Here is a 24,368-nt window from a genome sequence, read left to right on the forward strand (position 1 = left end):
TGGCTAACTTTTTCTGAAACGTACCTTATTCTTTATGTACCTATTTTACGTTCCTATTCCATTTGTTACCAACTCTTGTCATAAACTTAAAAACAAACAAACCATAAACTAGCTTCCTGGGCTTCCCTGGTGGCGCAGTGGTTGAGAGTCCGCCTGCCGATGCAGGGGACACGGGTTCGTGCCCCGGTCCGGGAAGATCCCACATGCCGCGGAGCGGCTGGGCCCGTGAGCCATGGCCTCTGAGCCTGTGCATCCGGAGCCTGTGCTCCGCAACGGGAGAGGCCACAACAGTGACAGGCCCGCGTACCGCAAAACAACAACATCAACAACAACAACAACAAAACTAGCTTTCTTATTGTTCATCCAGGATCATAAGAAGCCAATGTGAAAATTGGCAAGGAAAGCTGGACCATGCCAAATGGTTAGGATTAGGGTTGGCAGGGAGGACAGCAGTCAAGAATTACTTGTATTATTATTTTACTACTAATAATAACCAGCGTTTTCATGGTCTTTACAGTTTACAGATTACACTTATATGTGTTATTTTACATAATCACATTCAATTACTGATGAGCAAGGTATAGCTATCATTGGTGAGAGCAAGGAACATAATTTGGGGAGATGACAAATGAAAAGACATGTTGAGGAAAACAAAATAGGAGCTGGGTGAGAAAGGAGTTTTAAAAATACTGGGGACAGTAGTCTAAAGCATGCATTCCCAATGGAGGTGAAAATTACCAAGGGGGTGAAAAGCAGTTTTGGGGAGGCCAAAAAAAAAGAGTAGATATTATGGTGGTTTGTGACCCTCCAAAGGGCCACCATACAAAAACAGACATGCAGTGTATTTGCAGTATTAACATTTCATGGCGGAGGTGCAGTTAGGGAAAAAATGTCTAAAACAGCTTGTTGAGGGTGAGGGGGTGATAATAAAAAAAAGGCTGAGGAACTGTGATGTAAACTCTGTGGTGCCCATGGAACTTTTTGATGTTTGTCAATGATTCTTCTGTTCTCAGACATGTTAGACAACTCATTTGTCTAGCACAGTGTCTACTCATGGCTTCATTTGTCTGCCCATCTTCCCCAAGGCCCTAAATGACCATGTTTTGCCCCTTTAAACTCTTCTCTTCAAGCTACAGCTAACTGCATTAGGGTGGACGCAAGCAAAGACCGGTTAAGGCATAGATTGGCCAGTGAGTGAACGGGAAGCCTGGCTGCACTCACTCCCTCTCATCAGACTTCTGTGGTGCTGTTCTGTATTGGTATAATGTCTCCTCCACTTCTCCCTTTGAGATGACCTGAGTGGGTATCAAAAGAGCCCAGGTTATGACATCTCCTCAGTCAAGATGCTTTTAATCTCATTTGAGTGAGATTGAATTTAATTGAATGAAGATGGAAGAGAAATTTATTTGAATCATTAGCTCTTTGTCCCTCATATATTTATCATATATTAGTTAAGGGAGGGCTTTCCTGTACATTGTAGGTTTAGCAGCACTCCAGGCCCCTCCCCAGTAGATTCCAGAAACACCCCCCTCCCAAAGCGTGACAACCAAAAATGTCTCTAGGCATTGCCAAATGTCCACTGGGGGGCAAAGTCACCTCTGGTTGAGAACTACAGATATTGAGAAACTAGAATATCAGAAAATTATCAATCTCCTAATGGTATCATTATGATCAGAAATGCCATAAAGGGTTTGTGATCTGCTGGTAAACATCACCTTAATAAGGATGTTACCAGAAATTATGGAAGACAGTCCTTGAGAGCCAAGACCAGTGTTGTTACCAAGATATTCACAGCTAACAATTGTGAGCAGCAGATGCTTTCTAAGCATGTTCCATAGATTAACTCATTAGTTCATTAGTTCTCCTGGCAACTCCAAGGAGTTGGTACTACTATTATTCTACCCACCTAAGGTAAGGAAACCTGAGACATGAGATGTTAAGGGACTTGCTGAGGTCACCCAACTAGTGATAGCAAAGTCACCCAGGCAACCCAGTTCTAGAGCCCATGTTCTTTTTAAATTTGTTTTAATTTATTTATTTTTGGCTGTGTTGGGTCTTCGTTGCTGTGCACGGGCTTTCTCTAGTTGTGGCAAGCAGGGGCTACTCTTCATTGCGGTGTGCAGGCTTCTCATCATGGTGGCTTCTCTTGTTGCAGAGCACAGGCTCTAGGCGCGTGGGCTTCAGTAGTTGTGGCACACAGGCTCAGTAGTTGTGGCTCGCGGGCTCTAGAGCACATGCTCACTAGTTGTGGCGCACGGGCTTAGTTGCTCTGCGGCATGTGGGATCTTCCCAGACCAGGGCTCGAACCCATGTCCCCTGCATTGGCAGGCAGATTCCCAACCACTGCGCCACTGGGGAAGCCCCCAATTAGGCATTTCAGGCCATTATGTTTTCTCTAGACATGAAGGAGCTCATTCCCCAAACCTAATTAGTAGCCCTGAGAAATTTAGATCAAATTCATCCCTCATCTATGTTCAAACTTATCCTTAGATCCCATGCAGCTCAATAGGCTTGGGAGGCACACAAATGCCTTCCTATTTTGGGGGTTGGGTGCTGGAACAGATATCTCCAAAGTGGAAAGGCTGTTTTGCAGAACACAGTCCTCTATACACATCGTGGGTTCTCAGCTCCCCGAATTCCCCATGTTTCATAACTGAATGTACTGCCACTCGCGTCCCTGAACTCTGGTGCCAGCCACCTGAGCGCTTCAATAGGAGATGTTCCATTGCTCTCTAAATCTCGCTCAGCACTGGGTCAGAGTTTTATTTATTTATTTATTTATTTTAAAGTTGAGGAGTTTATTAGGGAAATATGAAAGGTTAAGACACCCCAAGTGACAGAAAGAAAACTCTGAAAATGTCCCTTTTCAAGCCAAGTGGAGGCCTGGCCTTGACCTTCCCAAAAGGACAAGAAACTGGTGGGTTAGCAGCAGCGTTCTCTGGCAGCCACCTCACCAGGGCTCCTCAGCCAGGAGTGCTCCCCACCCCCGGCCAAAGGTGGGGAGGAGACAGACTATTTATAGAAGCAATGCAGAGGCAATGCGAGCCATAAGGAAAGGATGAGAGAGAGAGAGAGAGAGAGAGAGAGAGAGAGAGAAAGGTGGGGAGGACCTGGACAGAGTCCCAGGCTTTTGGCTCTTAGCGCCTCACATGTGTTGACAGGTAGTTGTACAAAGTGTCACTGAAGAGGTAAAGTGCCTAATGTTGTTTCTGAGAGTTCCCCTGGATTCCTCCCCACACGCCACATCACACTGCTGGGTGTACATGGCGGAGCCCAAAGGTCACATTTTTGAAATAAAGAAAAACAAGAATAAGCCCTGTTAATCTTTAAGGAGAGAGGAAGGAGCTGAAGACTGCTGGGGCCTTTCCCACGAGGCCTTTTTGTTCTGTAAAAGCAACTTCCCAGCAGCAGCATAGCACAGTTATAGGTGAGGGTCTCACCGTTTGTCACCCTCCCTTCATTCGTTGTCCTCTATCCTCTGTTCAAGAGCTGTCCATTTCTCGTTTAGTGTTGCGAGTCTTGAACGACAAGACCTATGAAACGAGTTGAGAAAGTCTGCGAAAATGCTGCTGGTGATGACCTCAATGTACTCCCAGTTCGCCCAGTCCTGGCGAATCTCCCGCTGCACGGGATCCTCTTGTCCCACCATGGCTGCTGCCTAAGGAAGCGCGGCTAGGTCAGAGTTTTAGAGGTTATATAGCATGATTTCATACTGCACAGTTTTATGGTATATAAAAGTGCCATTATAGTATTGTTATATATTCTCTAAACTCTTTTGGGCGGGGTGCAATTTGAGGTTAAGGATAAGATGCTACAAACAAATAGAAATTAATTTAGACCAGAACTGTCCAATAGAACTTTTGCAGTGATGGAAATGATTTATATCTGTGCTGTCTAGTACAGTAGCCACTAGCCACACGTTGCTATTGAGTACTTGAAAGATGGCTAGTGCAACTGAAGAACTGAACTTTATTTTAATTTTCGCTTATTTAAATCTGAACAGCTGCCGGTGACTCCTATATTGGGTAGTGTATAGGCTTTCTTTCAAGAGGATGGCTACTAGCTATCTGGACCTCATCTGACTTAGGACTTGGAATATAGGAAATTTAAAGCTGTTTTAAAGTAGATCTTAAATAAGATCCTGAGATTTCCATGTGGCTAGTCTTATTCCTTGTCTTGGGATGGGTGACTCTTTTGGAGATGGAAAAGCAAGCAGCTCTGTACTCCAGCATCCCACAGAGATGGTTCCTAAGGAAGTTGCTAACTTTAAGACAATTCAGGTAGAGGCTGAAATTTCAGAGGGGAAATCAGAGATGGTCGAGTCTTTCACTGTCTCTCCCCCTCACTGGCCCTCTTCACTCTGTTTGCACCCTCACCTACTGCCCTGGCCTTATTTTCAACGTTGGGGAAATTTTCATAGTTTTGGAAGGTTTGGAGAGGCAAGAAGCATTTGCCTGGGAGATTCTAGGCTCTCGAGGAGGGTCTAGAGTGGCTTGGGTTTAGGTATTAGAATAAATTCACTCCTTTAAATCCCATATAAATTAACATCAAAGATCCAGCTGGCAAAGGTGCCTACTCAAGCATCTCAGGTGGTGGTGCAGCCCAAGAGCTACTCAGCGGAATGGAGTGGGAGAATTCCCATCTGACATCAAGGGAGCTTTGTGACGTGAGGACCATGTCAAAAGTGGGCGTGGGAACAAAAGGAAAGATGAAATAATGGTATCTCTCAGAATTGAATAAAGTGAAATGTTTGGAAAGTCAGGACCCAGAGGTTCACGGAGTTCCAGACATACACAGACCTTCTTATTCCTTCCAACCTGAGGACAGCACCTGTGTCAGGAGTAAGTGCTTAGACACTTGGCATGTGCTGAAAAGTCACCTGTCTTGGAGCAAGAAGGCAAAGAGTGCTGCTGCCCAGGGCAAGGTGTACCATTGTCAGGCTGGCTGTGGAAGAGTTACACAGAGTCAACTGATAAACATACAGAATCCCAGCCTCTCCTGGGAGATTCCATTTCCAGCAGATCTGAGGTAGGGCGTGGCAAAACACATCTTTAACAGGTGATTCTGATACACAAACTAGATCTGGGGAATCCTGCAAAGATTGGGGGAAACAACTTTTCTTGTTAGGGGAGGTGATCAGGAAGAGCTGAAGAGCACCAATCGTATTATAACCGAGGTCCTCTGACTGAGGTATGAGATTAAAAGAACTCCAGAACCTAGAGTGATACACCTGGTATTATTATAGCTTACGCTGCACACAAGAAAGGGCTTAGCTGCTAGCTGTCTACTTTCTACAAATTCTTGAGAGGGCAGTGTATCGATCAGTATTGATCAGTTTAGACTTAGTCCATCATCTGAACCAAACACTGTCTTAACATTTTTTTCTATGTGTGGGTGATTGATAATAACAAAAGTATTTTTTTTAAATCTATAAAGATGAGAATATATATATATATATATATATATATATATATGTATAACTGAATCACTTTGCAATACACCTGAAACCAACACAACATTGTGAATCAACTATATTTCAATAAAAACTTTTTAAAAATTAAAAAATGAAATATTCCAGTCAAAAAAATCTGTAAAGACGTTTAGGCTCTTAGTTAGGATCCCATAAGAATGAGCATTTACTACTAAGCAATTAGAAAGCATAAAAATGTACACTCCAAACAGAATCTTATTTTGGAATTTTAGTGTTAACAGATGGCAGCTTCACAGGTTAAAATAGGAAAACACTGAGGGGAACTAACTGATGTCCAAATTGGTCCCAGCCATCCCGTGAAGTTAAAAGCTTCCTCTCTTGTGCAGAGATTTTGTTCCATATTTGTGGTAATGGATAGCTGTGATGGCCAAGCTCACAGGTAAGCATCCAACCCTGTTGCCCATTCTCTGAGGGCTCAGAGTTCACATCCCTGTTGAATGTGCTGGTGGGCTGTTTGGTGGGAGACCTATTTCCCTGGTTTTTCCTGTCTCTCTCCTTTCACACTGGGCAAGATGTGGACAGAAGAATTTATGGATTTACTCCAGTGATACTGCATGGTACCACATAGGACCCAGGCCACAAAGTCTCTGAGGTATACATAGGTAAGAAGGCCAAGAAGAGAATAAAGACATTACTTCTGTTTTGTTGGTGGAGTGTGCCCCTCACATAAGGTTCCTAAGTCTCTTCTCTAGATGTGAGCAGAGACGCCAAGGTTTCTCGACTTGAACATGTTTGGGCACAGCTCACGCTCACGCATACAGTGACACACACGGTCGAGGCTCAGAAGCTGCCATCAGTTAACGTGGCTGAAGTTGGTGCCAGGTGGAGACAGAGCCTCCTCAACCTCTTGGTAGACTTGCTCAGAGGGGCTCCAGGTAGACAGAAGATTCAGCGACAGGTTTTTCTGCTCTTGCTCAGATGTGACAAGGTGATAGCCCAGCAAATTCATGGTATTCCTGCAGACTTTCTGAAGCCGAGAAACCTTTTCATAAGGCAAGGACCAGCGCCAGGCCTGAGAGACATTGAGGGCATTCCTGGCATTTGTGTGGAAGGCATGCTCACCCATGCCCTTGCCTCGAGTGATGTTGTGCACCCAGGTCTGGAGCTGGGGCAAGAATTTCAACCCTGCATATTCATACATTCGGGCAGTCTGGGCCAGGGGGTCCCGGACCAAGTCCTCATAGCGCACGAGCAAGTAGCGCTGCCTCAGGGCTTTGGGCAAGGACTGCACAGCCTTGAAGATCTCCAGCTGGCTTTGGCAGATGACTTGCATTGCGTAGTAGGGTTGATCCTCCTTTTTGAGTTTCTGCAGATGCTGCCCCATCACAATGTGGCTGTCAATCATGAGTTCATTTGTGGTGTGTTCTCGGGAACGGAACACCGCCCGGGGGTCCCGGACCAGATGCACAATGTGCAGATTGAGGGAAGGGTCTCTCAGCAGCGGGTAGAGCACCTGCAGTTTGAAGAAACGTACCTCCTTGAGCACCACGTGGCTGTAAGTGCGGCAGGCCTTCTCCACCACCTCAAAGGGCTCTTGATTGCACAGAAGCCTACAGTGATCCTGGGGTATGATCTTATCTCGCGGGAAGATGCTGCAGGCAGGTGGAGAACACAGGGCCCGGCTGCCTTCCCACTGGAAGAGGCTGGACTGTTTTCGGGGACCAGGTTTCATGTAGGCATCAAAGACGCTCATGTCACACAGAAAGACGGCCCGTATGAGATCCCGCACTGCCATATGCAACCTCTGGGCAGTACTTTGTGTGAAGGTCATCCAGACGTGCCAGGCGGGCTCCATCAGGTAGAAGACATCTGGGTGCTGTCCAAAAAGCTGCCCTACGAAAGTAGAGCCAGAGCGCCACGAAGACAGGATGAGCACATGCATGTACGCGGGCTTGGGTTCTTCCTTCACCTGCAGGGAGTTGAAGCTGTGGGAGTACAGAAGGATGAAGAGAACAAAGACAGCCGTCTGGGAAGCCAGGAGCAGGAGTAGCTTCATTTTTTTGGGCAGCGTCATGCTGAAGTAGAAGACCTTCAGGAACAAGCAGAGGGGCTATGTCAGGCTCATGTTTTGGTATCTGACTTCCATCCCCTTTCTAGCCAAAGCTACTTTCTCCCTGACCCGCACCAAGGGGCAATGTAGAATGCTGGAGCCTTCTTGCAATGAATTGCACAAATCCTTCTCCAAATTAATTCCTGTCCCTTGCAGTTAGTGTGTCAATAAGCTCTATTTCTTTTTATGCTCTTTCTTTTTAGGCTCTTTACTTTCTCCCTCCTGGTCCTTCTTGTCCATGGAGCTAAAAAAATGTGTGAACTCAGCCATATTTCATGAATATAGGGAAAACAGGTTCACCCTGGTGACACACATGTCTTCACACAGGCCATGTAGGCAAAGCTTAACCACAGTCTGACCCAAGTTTTGGTTGAATGCCCCATGATTCCTTCAGAAACTACGGGAGATAAGCTGACTTCTGAGGAGCTGCCTTGAGGCCCGCCCGCCCACCCCCATCTTGAGGGATAGTGCCAAGGCCATTTCTCACTACCCTCCTTCATCTCAATTAAGCACAGGACTTTCAGTACCCTGCGGGATATGGCTTCAGACTATAAAACTGCTTGGCTTTGGTTTGGAGTTGTCTCCTCAGTGGCAAAGTGCCCGTGGCACCTATCATCTGATCCCCTCTGATTTGGTCTCATCCTGTGGGACTAGGGACATGAGGAGCTGACCCAATGCCGTCCTCGTGTCTGTGTATGTAAGAAACCATCTGAATCTATTTGGGTTGAATCATTGTTGCCTCAGCAGCCAACTGTATGAAACTGTGGCAAGCCAACCTAAGAGCTGCAGTAGTGATGCTGTGGCCTGTTAGCCACTGTGCTGCTGCTTGGGGTAATGTTTGACCACTTGACACAACTTACTCAGGGTTGCTCCTTACAGTTGGGCATGTTGTATACTGCCCAACCCTAGGGAATGCCACTTCATCAAGAATTCAAGATATTTATTATTTAACAAAATGTCTGGTAGGTGACAGTTAAGTATCTTTGTTCAGTAGGATAAGTACATTAGGATGGTTTTCCAGTTCTTAGATGTTAAATATCTAGAGAAAGGAATTTCACTTTGTAATTTACACTAAGGCTCAAACAGACAGGTGGCAACGCTGAACTTACTGCCTTCACACCAGGGCTTTGTGTGAAAAGACCACTGTTCCCAGTGCCATGCTAGAATATTATTCCAGGGGAGCTCTTAACTCTCTTTATGGGTTGAGATGACTCTGGATCATTTTGGGTGACTTCCTGGCATAAATAACTATTGAGAGATATAATAGATATTTCACATAGTGTAAAATGTTAACAGTAGCAAGGTGCTAATTTGCATATCACTCTATACTCAAGAAATTCTTCTTCAAGCTTTAATAAAGAAGAGAAAATATGTTTCTAGACAGTAATTGCAGCTGGGTTTAGGATATGCTATTCTCCTGGTGATAGGTCTCATCACCAATTTTTTTTTAAAGTTTTGAATAGCTAATAGTCACATGGTTCAAATTGTTTTTAAGAGTATCATTATCATGGACATTAAATCAGGCTCAGAATTTAAAAGAAGGCTCCCCAAGATTCCACATGCAGGAAGGGAATAAGGACAGTGCTTGCCAGCCTGTAGCCTAGCCTGTCACACTCCAGGTCTTTTACATATTGAATATTAGGTGAGGGGAAATCCTATGACAACAGTTATGTCTCTGGAGGAGACCTATAGTCATAAATTAGAAAATTTCTAGAGCTGTTTGTAGGACACACTTTTTAAAAGGGTCATAGAATTTTTCTAGGGGAAAGAACACCTAAGAATTTTACCAGCCGCTGAATCAATAATCTCTTCTCTATTTACTGACAGCTAGTATTTATCTACAAGCTGGTGTTTTATCATCACTATACAGTGAAATATATACTTCCAACACCCGCCCTCCATCTGCCCATTTCCCAACTTGCCCCCAAATAGCAACTGGGTTCATTTTTTAATGTGTCCTTTCAGTTGCTTTATGTGTACACAAGAAAATTCAAATGTATATGTATTCTTAATTTTTCCCCTTTTTATAACACAAGAAGTTGCAAGTTATCCACACTGTGCTGCAACTTGCTTTGTTAACTTAACAATATGCCTTGGAGAGCTTTCCATGGGAGTACGTAAATCATTTCCTCATTCCTTTTTACCACTGTGTAGAATTTTATTGTATAGATGTACCACAATTTATTTAACCAGTGTCCACACTGATGAGCTTTTGGGTTGTTTCCAGTCTTTCACCATTTCAAGAATTTCAATAATGACCTTTATGTTCATACATCATTATGTAAGTATGTAAGCTTACTCCCCAGAAGTGGGATTGCTGAATCAAACAAAGAGTATGGGTATGTGTACCTTTGGTATCTGTTGTCCAGATGGCCTGCATACTGGTCATAAACCATTCTGTGTGTCTAGAAGTCCAGAGATTATAGAGAGTAAATTTTAGAGGAGGAATTGGGCAGTCACAGATGTGACTCTTGGGGTTTATAGCCTGCTTCCTGAAGAGGTACAGCATGCTTTGCCAGCCCATGGACTTCCCTTGGAAGTCCCCTGAACCTTCTAGGAAGTGTGTAATGACCTCAACCAAACCTTGAGAGGCAACGGCCCAGAAACCCCTCTCTTTCATTCGTTACAACAATGCATTTCCTGCACGTGTGCCAAAAGATCCAGTGAGGATCATCTCTCCTAGGTGCCAAAAAAAAACCCACTTTGCTATATGCCAGGAAAATGTCCATGAATGGTAATCCTTGTCTTGGCCCTGAAGGTTAGAATGGGGCCAGCTAAGATATGTTCCTATTCTTTTAAACTTGAGCCCAAGAGGAAATGATTAGAAACTAAGCCATTTTTGACAATGGCTCAAGAATACCCACCCACCCCCAGCCCCGCAAGTATTGAGGAAATGACTAGCAAGAGATCTTCTCCCAAAGGCAGTATGAGTATGAGGAAAAGTTTGGAACAAAGATAGGAAATAATGGAGCAAAAGAGAGAGGAAAGAACTTGACCTGTGTACGATTATAAGGGTAGAACTTTAGATGCAGGGCCTATCATCGGCTCAGGAAAAAGCTAACATTTCCTAGGGACTAGCAACATAGACCTTTCAAAAGTACGTCCTCCCTCCCCCTGTCTGGCTTTGGGCCAACTCAGTGTTTGTGAGGGCTAGCATGCTCTGAGCCTCCCGTGCCTGCCAGTAGCTGCTGGCCTCATGCCCATTCTCTCCCAGAGCTGGAGCCTGGCCTTTGAACTCATCCCCAGTTGTCCTCAGGCTTTAATTGACCACGGTTCTCAGGAATTCCCAAGGAAACCCTCCGACTTCTTTCTCTGCTTTTTCTTTCCACGAGCAATTTCCCTGGCCAGAAAGAAAGCATGCTTTTGTAAAGTGAGTCCCATCTCTTGTCGCTGGCATCTAGACACAACCTGGATCCAAGCAACCCATGATGGGGCTGATGAGAACAGTCAGGGGACACTTTAGGGTGTGTCTCGGGGAAAGCTTATCCCTGCAGTCCCTGGAATCAGTGGTAGAGGTGGCTCCGGGAAGAGAAGGAAACTCAAGGCTTTTCATGGCAGTTTCCTCTATTCTAACCATCACCTCTCCCCAGCTGTCCTCCATTAACCTCCTCTGTAGTCCTTGGGGTCAGGAAGCATTTATGAGCCATCTGTGAAGTGATTTGCATCTCAGAGGCCCCAGTCCACCTTCCTGAGTGTTCTTTTTCGGCTCTTTGATTGCATGCTGGAACCTGCCCTCCCTGTTATCTAATCCTGAATGTGCTAGCCTGGTCTCGATAGTAAGTGGCCTCTCTTCTGTCTCTCATTTCTCCCCCTCAGCTCTCCTCCTCATCCACTGCTGTCCTGAAAAACATCACGAAAGGGTGGTAGTGACATAGCACCTACTTCAGGCACAGGGACTGTGAGGCACCAGGATGGGTGACCTCACCCAGCAGCCTGATTACAGAGGGCTGAATTATAGATGACCCTCAAGTCCATATCGTGTAGCCTATTAGAAACAAAATGATGAATTCTGAGGAAAAAACCAAACATACATCAATTTAAGAGCCCTGGATTCCAGCCGCTGACAAATTTCTAATTTATATTTCCCAGTGAGATTATGCCCCCAAACCCAGAAATTAGGGATGGCAGAAGACATTTGCACAGAGAGAGAGGAGAGCTGGATCTGGGAGACCTGCATCCACACATATAGCTGCAGAACCTGGAAACCTGTGAGATAAGCACCTGGGCAAAGGGTATCCATACAATAACAAGCTCTAACTAGACTGAAGGTCTTTGCAATTTCTGTGTCTCTAGTAACAACGACAGTGCCTGGCGTCTAGTAGGGGCTCAAGAAACATCTATTGAATGAATGACTGAATGAACAAACATTTGTAGCGTGTTTTTTACTATTTGAGGTGCCCTCATTGACCTGGGTAAGGAAAGCAGGACAAGCTATTTTTTTATTTTGCACATATAAAAGTATTTAACTTCCAATTAGAAGTTCCAGACTTATCCACAACCTTACAAGATAGAAGTCTCTTCTACCTTGGCTGACTCACTGGTCTCAAATTTAGTCTTATTTTACATCCGAACAGTGCTCCACAACTTTGAAAGCCCTTTTAGCCACGGTAATCACAACAGTCCGATTAAATATATAGAACAGTGATGAGCCACACCTCTGTGTTTCAGGATAAGTGAACTTTAATTAATTGACTCAACGATAGAAATAGCCCTGCCTGATCAGACCTGGATCTTTTGGGTCCCAGGTCTGAGAATTCAGTTATCACACTAAATCTTACCTGAGCTACAGAAACTGTAGCTCCCAGCACCTCCGGTCCCCACTCCCCAACACCTGAGCAGAGGAGAAGCTGCAAGAAGTACAGAGACTGAGGTCCGAAGCCAGCATCTGAATGAGTAAAACACGTCACGGGGACTAGCTACAAAAATATACGTCAGAATAGCCCTACTCACATTCTAGGCTCTTTCTTACTCTTTTAGGGCTAGAGCTGGGTGGGGAGAGGGGAGCTGCTGGCAGGCAGCTCGTGCTTTTCGGGGAAGATTATCCTGGTGATTCTGATTCAACCCCGCACCAACACCTCCCCTCCGCCATCGCCCAGAAAATCCCCAGCTTAGTTGCCCCAGGTTATCTGATACTCCGCTCCAAGAACCTGGGAATAATGGCCCTGCTTTGGAGGTGTAGAGAAAATTCTCTCCTTACCTTGTTAATGGCTTAGGCTTCCCCACTGCTCTAAAGGCTCACTGCTAGCCAAGTTGTGCAGCTTTTCTCCTCTGACTCACCAACTCTCCTCTCAGCTTCCTCCTCCTCCTTGCATCTTGCATAACCATCCCTACTCAGAGCAAATTCCACTGCCTTCTTCCTCTGGCAAAAAATTACCCACCTTCCAAGACAGGGTTAAGAAAACATCGCTCCCAGAGAGACTTGATATTATCAGCTTTAACCCTGAGATACTCAAGGGGTGGGGAGACTCTGCTTGAATGGGCGGGGCCTGGAGAAGCAAAGGAGGAAGCATTCTCTCCCACCACTGGGAGGCGATCCTGGAATGTAGATCCCTTGAAGGCAGCGGAATAGGTTAACTACCTTAGGGCAAAGTGGAAAAAGAAAAGGGACCCCAGAAGTAGATGAGGTTGATAGGGAAATCGCAGGACAATGACAGCCAAAATGGACACAATGTGAAACCTTGTTCTTATCTCTGCTGCAAAAAGAGGAGAAAACCTGGAAGCGATTTCTGGATTCCACCTTCCTGCTCACTCCACTGGATTTAGGGAGGAAACATTTCTTTTGGCCTCTGTGTCTTATTCAACATCTTCACCCTTCTTGCAGGAGGTAGTAACTAGAGGTACTACGTAGATGTAATAACTCGTTTTATGGGAGGACACATATGTATTGGCATTTAGTTGGGGTACGGGAAAAGAAATTTCCCCCTCAAGAAAATAAGAAACAAGTTATCATGAAAAATTATATCTTCTTACTAGCTGTGTGTACTTGGGCAAGTCACACAACTACTCTGAGCTACTTTACATGATTGTAATGAGTGTAAAACAATAGGTGAATTTTTATTTTTAAATTTTATTTTTATTTACTTATTTTTGGCTGCGTTGGGTCTTTGTTGCTGCGCGCAGGCTTTCTCTAGTTGTGGTGAGCGGGGGCTACTCTTCGTTGTGGTGCGCGGTCTTCTCATTGCGGTGGCTTCTCTTGTTGTGGAGCACAGGCTCTAGGCACGTGGGATTAGTTGCTCCGCGGCACGTGGGATCTTCCCAGACCAGGGATCGAACCTGTGTCCCCTGCATTGGCAGGTGGATTCTTAACCACTGTGCCACAAGGGAAGTCCCAATAGGTGAATTTTAAAATATATATATATATATATTTTTTTTAATTGAAGTGTGGTTGATTTACAACGTTGTGCCAATCTCTGCTCTATAGCAAAGTGACTCAGTTTAGGTGAATTTTTAATTCAATTAAATTAAACTTAGGGCTTCCCTGGTGGCGCAGTGGTTGGGAGTCCACCTGCCAATGCAGGGGACATGGGTTCAAGCCCTGGTCCGGGAAGATCCCACCTGCCACGGGGCAACTCAGCCTGTGCACCACAACTACTGAGCCTGCGCTCTAGAGCCTGCGAGCCACAACTACTGAGCCCACACACCTAGAGCCCGTGCTCTGCAACAAGAGAAGCCACCGCAGTGAGAAGCCCGCGCACTGCAACGAAGAGTAGCCCCCGCTCGCCACAACTAGAGAAAGCCTGCGCACGCGCAGCAACGAAAACCCAACACAACCAAAAAATGAAAAAAACTTAAACTTAAAAAACTCAGTCACCCAAGTTATTAAATAAATTAAGATAAATTAATTAGTTAATTAAAAATCATTAATTCAATTTATTAAATAAATTGAATAAAAATTATTTTAAAAAACCATGACCCCCCCAGTGCATAGGAACCACAGACATTTTTCTCTGAAAGGGGCTGGGAGGTGGCAAGCATTCGGTGGTTGTTATACCTTTCTCCAAAAGCAATGTCAGTGACCTCAGAGTTTGGGCAATCATTTTTTTGCTTCCTTATGTTTAAAACTGGTGTGTTTATAGGTGTTTGTTAAAAATGGGTTTTAGTTGCCATTTACAAAATATTCCAAAGAGAAAAGAAATTATAAAATGTCCAAAAATAACTAAATAAAGAATGCTTCAGGAAGTTACAGCTTGTCATGATGGCCTGTTATCTAATCGTAGACACAAAGTACAGTCGGCTCTCCTTATCCCTAGGTTCTACATCCGAGGATTCAAACAACCTCTATTGAAAATATTTGGAAAAATTTTTTTCCAGTAAGTTCCAAATAGCAAAACTGGAATTTGCCAGGCACAGGCAATTATTAATATAGCATTTACAGTGTATTTACAGCTATTTACATAGCATTTACATTGTATTACAAGTAATCTCGAGATGATTTAAAGTATACAGGAGGATGTGTATAGGTTATATGCATATACTACACCTTTTTTTTTTTTTTTTTTTTTTGCAGTATGTGGGCCTCACGCTGTTGTGGCCTCTCCCGCTGCGGAGCACAGGCTCCGGACGCACAGGCTCAACGGCCATGGCTCACGGGCCCAGCCGCTCCGCGGCATGTGGGATCTTCCCGGACCGGGGCACGAACCCGTGTCCCCTGCATCGGCAGGCGGGCTCTCAACCACTGCGCCACCAGGGAAGCCCTACACCATTTTGTATAAGGGACTTGAGCATGGTATCAGCGAGGATCCTGGAACCAATTCCCTTGCAGATACGGAGGAAGGGATGATTGTACAGGCGAAAATATGCAGATCACTAAAGGGAAGTCTTCAGGTCAAAGGCCAGATTATATAAAGCAACACACCAGAATTCCCAAGCCTTGAGTCAGCCACGAAAAATAGCCTGTATAGCTTCCAGGACACTGATTAATTCAGAAACCATTCGATAAATATTTAGTCCCTTTCATAGAGAGGGGGGATCCAGAAGAGAAGTAGCCTATAGTGTAGCACAGGCACAAACTGACTTCTCTTTCGTGGGCGGCAAAGAGCCTCTTACACTGTATATTCTTGGACTATGTCAGGTAGTCATAGATTCAGCCACTGGATTTGTCACATTATTAATTTCATAATCACTGTGTAATTCACACAGACCTTTATATAGTCCTTTCTTCCTGGAGGCGAGTTTATTGTTGGAATTAAATGAACTGTCACTCCCTGGGGAAAATAGAACCAGCATTTCTCTTGGCTCATCTTGGCTATGAGGAAGGAAAAAAAAGATGAGGAAACTCTTTTTACAACATGTACAGGAATAAAGGTAAATTGTGGTGGAGTGTAAAAGCGACTGATTTTGGAGTCAGACATCTGGGCAAGTCATTCCACCTCTCTGAGCCCTAGAATATCACTGTAAAATAAGGTGTAAAATATCAGTGTAAAATATATGTTCAGGGCCTCCCTGGTGGCGCAAGTGGTTGAGAGTCCGCCTGCCGATGCAGGGGATACGGGTTCGTGCCCCGGTCTGGGAGGATCCCATATGCCGCGGAGCGGCTGGGCCCGTGAGCCATGGCCGCTGAGCCTGCGCGTCCGGAGCCTGCGCGTCCGGAGCCTGTGCTCCGCAACGGGGGAGGCCACAACAGTGAGAGGCCCGCATACCGCAAAAAAAAAAAAAAATATATATATATATATATATATGTTCACCTAATGGAATTCTTGTGAATGTTAGGATTGGGTTCATGCATATAACACCCCTAACACAATATTATGACAATAATGAGTTTAAAAGTGGTAGTTATTATAGAATCATAATAACACCTCTTTTTTTTTTTCTCAGCTGTTGGCTTATTTTCCAAGGCCTTGAAAGAGAGAACAGGCAGAGTTGTGTGAGTTCTGGGATAATCTAGGCAGTGTATTTGCTAGTTTCCATCAGCTGAGCCCCCTAAGGCCTTATCATAAGCGCAAATAACCAGACCTATGGTGGTGCCTTGTATTGATTTCAGTCGTGTGGCCTTCTCTTCCTTCCTGTTTCTCTCTAGCAGGTGGAAGAGAAATTTCTCTTCCTCGAAGTGACTCCATTGCAGAGATGTAAATTGAAGAGCAAAACTGGGCAGTTGGTAGTTCTGCTTTTATTCTTACTATAAAAGTAATACTTGTTAATTATAAAAAATTTGAAAAATACAAAATGTGTAAAGAAGACAACACACATCTCTTTCCATTTTGCTGCCGAGAGAAGAGCACCACTGACCGTTTTCCCGCGCCTGCAGAAATCTGTATAATTGGGATCACACTGAAAATATCGTTTTGTATTTATTTTTCCTTAGTCTTTAAAACATTTTAAATTATGAAATTAAAATTAAGGTATAAAGGTACAATTTAACAAATCATATAAAGGAACTACCAAACTCCAAAAAAAAACACCCAAAAAACAGAACATTGCTAAAGCTGCCTCAGTATCCCTTCACTCTCACGTCCCCCCCCTTCCCTCATTATTCAGAGGTGACCACTTCCAAGGCAAGCAGCTCCTTATTCTTCCATATAGTTTATCACCTTAAGCAGTACAATTGAATTTTCCCCAATTTGACCTCTTTCTAGGTAGAATTATAGCACATGTATTCTTTTGAGATTTGCTTTTTTCATTTCATTTTATCCTTGTAAGTTTCATCACATTGTTACATACAGTTATGGGATTTTTTTTATTACTGTGTAATAGTCCATGTGTAAATATGCCACAGTTTGTCCATGCTCATGTTAATGGACATTTGAGTTGTTCGTAGTTTGGAACTATGACTGAATATTTTTGACATGTCTCCTGGCACACGTTTATACAGGTGTCTCTAATGGAGGCTGGGTTGTGGGGGTTAGATCTGCTTTTTTTACTCACATTATATTGTGAGCATTTACCCATCTCAACACATATTTATGGGAGACATTACTTTGAATGGATTTATCATATGCCAGTACTCCAGGATTCTATTGACAGATGTTTGGATTGTTTCCAATTTTTCCTTATTGCATTTGCATATAATTCTGTGACAAATACAGTGATCTTTTTTTTTTTTTTTGGTTGTGTTGGGTCTTCGTTGCTGTGCGCGGGCTTTCTCTGGTTGCGGCAAGCGGGGGCTACTCTTTGTTGCGGTGCACAGGCTTCTCATTGCGGTGGCTTTTCTTGTTGCAGAGCATGGGCTCTAGGCGCGCCGACTTCAGTAGTTGTGGCACGCGGGCTTCAGTAGTTGTGGCTCGCGGGCTCTAGAGCACAGTCTCAGTAGTTGTGGCACACGGGCTTAGTTGCTCCATGGCATGTGGAATCTTCCTGGACCAGGGATCAAACCCCTGTCCCCAGCATTGGCAGGCAGATTCTTAACCACTGTGCTACCAAGGAAATCCCAAACACAGTGTTCTTAATGATTAATGAAGCACCTCCCACAGTGCTCAGTACAAGTAGCCATCCCACCTCCTTCCTTACGTGTAATACCACAGATCTTAGCCTCTTTAATTTGTGATTCATAAGTCAGTTAGGAAGAACTTCTGGAAAGTCTGGCTGGAAGCAGTCCTTAAGAAATAGGTATTCATGGGACTTCCCTGGCAGTCCAGTGATTAAGACTTCACGCTCCCAATGCAAGGGGTGTGGGTTCAATCCCTGGTTGGGGAACTAAGATCCCCTATGCTGTGTGGCACAGCCAAAAAGAAAAAAGAAAAAAAGAAATAGGTAATTAATTGAAGACTCAGGGTATCCAAAACAGAGGGCATTTCCAAAAAGGAATTATGGAGCGTGAAGATTATGAAAGAAGATCATTGTAGCTACTGCTCCTTCACAGCTTGCGACAAACCAAGTACTATACTTCACACTTATTTGGGTTATCACATTGTCTTTGCCATGGCCTTAGGAGGTAAATTTCATAATTTCTAGATGATGGAATAGAGGTTTGAAGAAGCTAAATAATGTATCCACAGTTACATGGTTTATAGTGGCAAAATCTGGACTCAACCCCAGGTCTGTGTTCAAAGCCCAGGCTTACTCATCAGGTAATGTTACCTTCCTACATAACCATGGACCATTTCTTTAAGGCAGCACTGTCCAATAGAACTTTCTGTGGTGAGGAACGTTTTTGCACAAATACAGTGGCAACTACCACTTGTGGACATTGAACACTTGAAATGTGGCTAATGCTACCATTTTGGAAAGTGCAGTTAAGGTTGTACAGATCCAGTCCCTTTCTTTTTTTTGTTTTGTTTTTGTTTTTGTTTTCAATTCTGTTTATTTTTTAAAGTCTGTCTTGAAAGTACAACCAATGTGATTATTTGTGCCTTAAACAAAATCAGTGTCTAAACAAATTCAATATCTAAACACATCTTCACCAATGAAATTAGGGAAAAGGGAAGGAATTTCAAAACACAGACCAGGAAACAATCACAAAATAATAGGTTTAATTACTACTGTTAAAAATTTTTTTAAAAATTAGAAAAAAGAAACTACCAAGAAAACAACTGTAAGTACTTGAGTAAGTCTTGCTATTCTGAATAATGTAACATCTTTTCTAAATTGTAGATTTAGAAGTTTTAGAACACACAGACACTAAGGAAAAGAAAGGCTAGTTCCTTGGGATTTACTATCCAGTATGATACAATTACTTCAGGATAACAGAAGCAGAACCTTCCTTATAATTAGATTTTTTTTTTTTTTTTTTTTGCGGTACGCGGGCCTCTCACTGTTGTGGCCTCTCCCATTGCGGAGCACAGGCTCCGGACGCGCAGGCTCAGCGGCCATGGCTCACGGGCCCAGCCGCTCCGCGGCATGTGGGGTCTTCCCGGACCGGGGCACGAACCCGTATCCCCTGCATCGGCAGGCGGACTCCCAACCACTGCGCCACCAGGGAGGCCCTATAATTAGATTTTAACAAATGATTTTGCCGCTAATAGAAATGGGGAATGTGTGAATGACAAGTTTTTCTCTTTGGATTCTAAGAATAACCATTTTGTTCATTTTTAAATAGTTATACAAAAATAAACAATTGAGGATGTTTTTGGTTTTAGTTTACCCAGGCAAAGGCCTTTGTGTTGCGCAGGCAAAGGCAACCACAATGTACACGCAGGCTAGATTGTAACCTGTCCACACAGAACCAATCAAGAACAAGCAAGCCAAAAGGGACAAAGGAAGCCTCCAATCTGATTTAAGCTCTTGTAACTATGGCCCCTAGGGCAGCTTATTCCTGCCATCTAGGTCTAAGATTGTGGGGCGCAGTTCCAAACCTACCAAAAATGGAAGCGAAGGGCATAAGCTGGCAGGCAGGCAGAAAGATCTTTTGACAGGAATCACTCCATGAGTTAGGGAAGTGGATGAAAGGGGAATATAATGAAGATTCTAGAATAAAGGCAGTGGCAGGTTTAAGGAGGAGCCTTAGGAAGGGTTCTCACACTTCTAAAGTATACATGTTAACTGGGTGAGGACAAAAGTACAGTCCCCAGATTCAAATGAAATTTTAAATAATTATATGAGTGCCTACAGGCCAGAGTTAAACCCCTAGCAGTACTGTTAATATCAGATGTTATCAAGAGTGAACTGGAAACAGATCTTGTTTGTGCCTTTCCGCAGACATTGAAGTCAAAGGAAGAAATTGCACCTACAACTAAGAACTAAGAGGCCAAAATACCACCTTCATAAACCTTTGACCATAAATTTGCAGATTTGTGCTCTCATTTAGTTGAAGTTGCATTTATCCTAATTTACTGACATTTTTGTTTAAGCATGCCTGCATTTTAAAAAATGGTGATTAGTTTTGAAATTTAAGATAAAACTTGTAGAATCTTCACCAAGATTACTATTAAAACCCTTAGTATAAAAGATTTCTGTGATCCTTACAATTGATGGAAACCCTACTACTTTCACGTTTTTAAATTTATATTTTCTGAAATATTAATGGTCAGATATCCCCAACTGCTAAAGAAAATATAGTATGATCTGGTTTCCGAATCGAAACATGGTTAATAAAAATTTAAAAAGTTGTATTTACACAAAATAGCCTGAAAAATTAAAAAGAACGGTGAATCCTAGGTCCTACAGGGGAGGGAAAAGCAGCATCATAAATAAGTTCAAATTGAAAATTTGGAGTTTTTGTCCTGTCCCCCATGCTATTTATGAACTGCCATATTTTAAAAACAACAATTATGTTACAAAGAAGAGGATTTGTCATCCACATTTCTTCCTCATTCAGGTCAGCTTGGCTTTCTTCTTTGCAGGTCCTTTGTGTCCTTTGGCCTTTCTTCTTAAATTCCGCCTGTCGACCACAGGCACTTCCACTTCTATCTCCTCTGAGCTGCTATCCACAGTCTTCTCTGTTGATTGTGTCAACTGATCCAGTTGCTCAGAATATGCTTCAGACTGCTTCTCTGACTGGTTCTTCTGTCCTGCATTCTGTGCAAATGGCACATCTTCAAGTTCAACCTCTATTAGAGAGCTCTGAGGAAGAGCTGGAGATGTTTCCTGGGGCTCGGCTACCCCCTCCTCACCCTGGTCTTCCAATGAGGCGGTAGTGTTGGGTGATACATTTTCAGGAATCGATTCTTCAGAAAATTCAGTTATCACGGAGTTTGGAAAACCACTGTCGGCCCGTTCTTCATTTGGGACAGTAGCCACATTGTCTGAACTCCCACAATGTGCTTTCTTTCTTGAAACTAGAGGCAGCCTCTCTCCATGTGTCCCTTGTCATCAGATGGGCCTTCATCTAGCAACATTTCTGAGTCAGTTACACGTGAAGTCTTACCCTGTACAACAGCCTCAGGAGATTTTGAAGATTCTCCCACCAGTGGAACAAGATTCGTGGAGTCTTCACTGGAATTAAAAGACTGCAATTTTAATTCTTCACCTAAAACTTCACTAGTGGAGTCCTCCTCTTCTGTTATATGTGAAGTCTTAAGAGGATCATCCATTATCTCACCATTCATAGGCTCTAATTCAGATTCCTTTTCACCTTCTTGCTTTTCCAGGCCTGGCTGGGTTTCTGGTGCTGGTCGAACATTTTTATCACTACTTTCATCCTCAAATTCAATCACAGTCTGTTCGGGTTCTTCTTCCAGGAATTCTTCTGAGCTCTCTGATGTTCGTGCCATAGACTCCAATTTGTTCACTGAAGCTGTAGGTGAAGTCTGGGGAGTCTTTTCATCTTGCCCTTGAGAACTACAAAATTCAGAATCCTGAAACCGTTTTCCAATCTTTGGCCGCTTTAGATGACTACTTCGAGTACGAGTGGAAACAGGTGTTTTATCGTGACCTTCAGAAGTGCTTGCAAAGGCATCTTTTAGAGAATCAATGGTTAGCTGCATCTCACTAGACAGACTGTCTTCAGCTCCTGCTTCATAGTCTGGAACAGATGCAAGACTGTTTATATTCTCCAGACACAGGTCTTTTAGCTTCATTTTGAGAAACTGCTGTAATTTTAAATGTTTCTCTTTGAATGCTCCTGTGATTGGTATTCTCTGGTACCAGTGTCCAACACCTTCAACTTCCCAAAGCAGTTCATGGTCTCCTGGATATTTTTCAAAGTACTGGTTGCAAGCTATGTACGTGAGAGAGGCCAGTGGATACCACAAGCCAAGTGCATCTTCTGTGAAGGAATCAACAAACTCCTCCAGCATATGAAGCCCAAAGTCTTTGCCTCTATATTTCTTTCTTATGAACATTGTATCAAGAACTGGCAGTTGGTAGCTTTGGGTAAGAAACGAGGCACATAGGCTTCCTGTAGGCTTAACTGAATAAAACCCAATGGCCTCTCCTTTCTTCCACAGAATCTTAGCATAATCAGTACTGCTATGACACAGGAATGGGATCTCATTTCTCTCCATTTCCTGCTTTCTGTAAATAATTCGATTCAGAACATACAGAACCCCTCTCTCCCCAAGAGTTCTCACCTGCTTAAGTCCCTCTCTAGAAGGGACAGACGTTTTCACAATATCATCAATAGCCCACCACTGATCAGCAAGGTAAAGTGCCACAGCTGTGAGTGAGTCCTCGGCTGCAGAAAGAGCAAGAACTTTCTGGGTCTGACCTCCGCCATAGAGAGGTACAAAGCCTACATTTGACACGCTAATAGGAATCGTAATATTGAGAAGAGAAAAACATTCAGGATTTTCAGGGTCCCCACACCTGAGATCTGACATGTAATCTTCAGCAGAATTTTCCATTTCCTCATGACTGCAATTATCCAGCATATCCACAGGGAATGCCATCCTCTCGGGCGCGCCGCCTGAGCTCGGGAAAGGAGGCGGAGCCGCGGGAATGAATGAAGCCGGCGGCGGCTCGCTGGCGACTCCCGCCGGGCCCGGGCCGCACCGCTCGCGGCTGCCGGGGCCGGTACAGCCACCTGCCCCTCGCCCGGGACGCCCGGCTCCTCCAGTCCCGTTCTTCTTGAGTCTCAGAGAATGATGAAAGATAAAGACCTTCTCTCTAGAAAAACGCACATTTGCAAATCATCCAATTTCAAGGGGTCCTAAGTTAAGAATCCTTAGAAAAGTCTGCATGCACTTCAGGTGCTTCTCAAACTGTGACTTTGTGGAGAGAGCTGTCTCCCAGGGACCACTATACAGCAGAGCTCTGAGCTCCATCAGTCTCGCTCTTGGATCTTTACAGTCTGGGGACCCATCTGAATGGTGAAGAAATCCTTGGTCAGCCCCTGAACCAGAGTCTGATTTTCTCAAGAGATCAAGAAGGATTTCTATGCTGGTGACACTACCCATTCCTGCTACCTTCACGCAGACCACCACTCCTTGTGTACTAGGACTGGAGTTTCTTAGCTGCTGTGCTTGGCTACCTGTCTTTCCTGTCCACAGTGACACTAAAAGCACAGTCCAGCTTTCCTTGCGTTCCTTTTCCCATAGGGGCTCCAGAACTCCTCATTTCACTCAGTATGCATCAGCCTGCAATGTGGATGTGAACGCCTGAAACTTGAGTGACGTTACACTCACTCCATTGTTCACCAGCCCTGTGTGGCTTACCAAAGCCTGGTGTCAGTCCCAACTAGGGTACTGGCTAAGCAGCTGGGTTTAAAGAATGAATTCTGGAGGACTGGAGCTTTCTGTTTTGGCTAAGCATCTGTAGACTGTAGCAGTTAGTTGGACCTTAGCATCCTAGGGAGCCAAGACCTTCTGAAGAAGTATGCCAGGAAGGGAATCTTGGTTGCTGTAAATCCTATTATCAAATGGACAACTGCCTTCAGTAGAACTTGCTTCCTTGAGCTGGGCCCTGAGGGAGGACACCTGGGTGGGGATCCCCTGACAACAGGATAGCCCTTATCTCTGTATTAGAAGTATCTATTTCAGTCAACACTGGGAGAACAAGCTGAATTAAGGTAGGTCATTAGGAGGTAAAAGGTAAACACGGTTTTAAGTTTCTTGTTTGTTCTTGCTTTAGTCTCCTTAACAGGTCAGAGTGGGTGAGAAAATGGGAAATAGAGCCAGGAGTTCCTTGTAGAGCCCAAACTTGTAAGTTCTTGGTGGTTCAGGAGCTTGACATTGTTGGATGATGCCTCACCTGGAATCAGGACAGGATGTGGTCTGAGGATTCTGCCTCCAGGCTTTCAAAAATCAATGGAGACTGCTGCAGGTGATCCATGATGGCCCAGTCAAGGAGTTTCTGGGGATGACATCTGGGTAGAATAAAAGGGTGTCTTCTGTTGGGCTGTATTCCGTGTATCACATTGATCACCAAGGTCTGTCTGTTCTACCCCGAAGTAACTGTCAAATTTGCTCCCTTTCCCTTTATGTCCATAGCCTCTGTCTTTGCTCAGACTCTCAATTTTCCTTGCTTGAATCTCTGCCAACAGCCCCTCAACTATTCCCTCCACCTCCACCCCCA

General features: G+C 44.1%; 3 protein-coding genes across 3 annotated transcripts; all 3 read right to left on the reverse strand.

Annotated features, from left to right (window-relative positions):
• Positions 1–3,457: 3,457 nt before the first annotated feature.
• LOC132480885 (probable protein BRICK1) lies at positions 3,458–3,649 on the reverse strand. The gene has a single exon (XM_060085407.1). It carries the CDS (start codon positions 3,647–3,649, stop codon positions 3,458–3,460), a length of 192 nt encoding a protein of 63 aa, XP_059941390.1.
• Positions 3,650–6,284: 2,635 nt separating this feature from the next.
• CHST4 (carbohydrate sulfotransferase 4) lies at positions 6,285–12,749 on the reverse strand. Its single transcript, XM_060083177.1, has 2 exons — positions 12,739–12,749; positions 6,285–7,520 (listed from the first exon to the last, which is right to left on the reverse strand). The coding sequence occupies exon 2, from the start codon at positions 7,503–7,505 to the stop codon at positions 6,285–6,287; it is 1,221 nt and encodes a 406-aa protein (XP_059939160.1). The 5' UTR covers positions 7,506–7,520; positions 12,739–12,749.
• A 7,980-nt stretch (positions 12,750–20,729) lies between these two features.
• Positions 20,730–22,796, reverse strand: LOC132480731 (soluble lamin-associated protein of 75 kDa-like). The gene is given in 4 exon segments (XM_060085116.1): positions 20,730–21,211; positions 21,214–21,898; positions 21,900–21,982; positions 21,985–22,796. Coding segments are annotated over 4 exon segments (2,010 nt in total). The 5' UTR covers positions 22,745–22,796.
• Positions 22,797–24,368: the final 1,572 nt, after the last annotated feature.

Source organism: Mesoplodon densirostris, chromosome 19 (assembly GCF_025265405.1).
Source record: "Mesoplodon densirostris isolate mMesDen1 chromosome 19, mMesDen1 primary haplotype, whole genome shotgun sequence".
Taxonomy (NCBI): domain Eukaryota; kingdom Metazoa; phylum Chordata; class Mammalia; order Artiodactyla; family Ziphiidae; genus Mesoplodon; species Mesoplodon densirostris.

Coding starts and splice junctions, on each gene's coding strand:
- LOC132480885 (XM_060085407.1), bottom strand. CDS start 3,649: ATGGTGGGACAAGAGGATCCCGTGCAGCGGGAGATTCGCCAGGACTGG.
- CHST4 (XM_060083177.1), bottom strand. CDS start 7,505: ATGACGCTGCCCAAAAAAATGAAGCTACTCCTGCTCCTGGCTTCCCAG.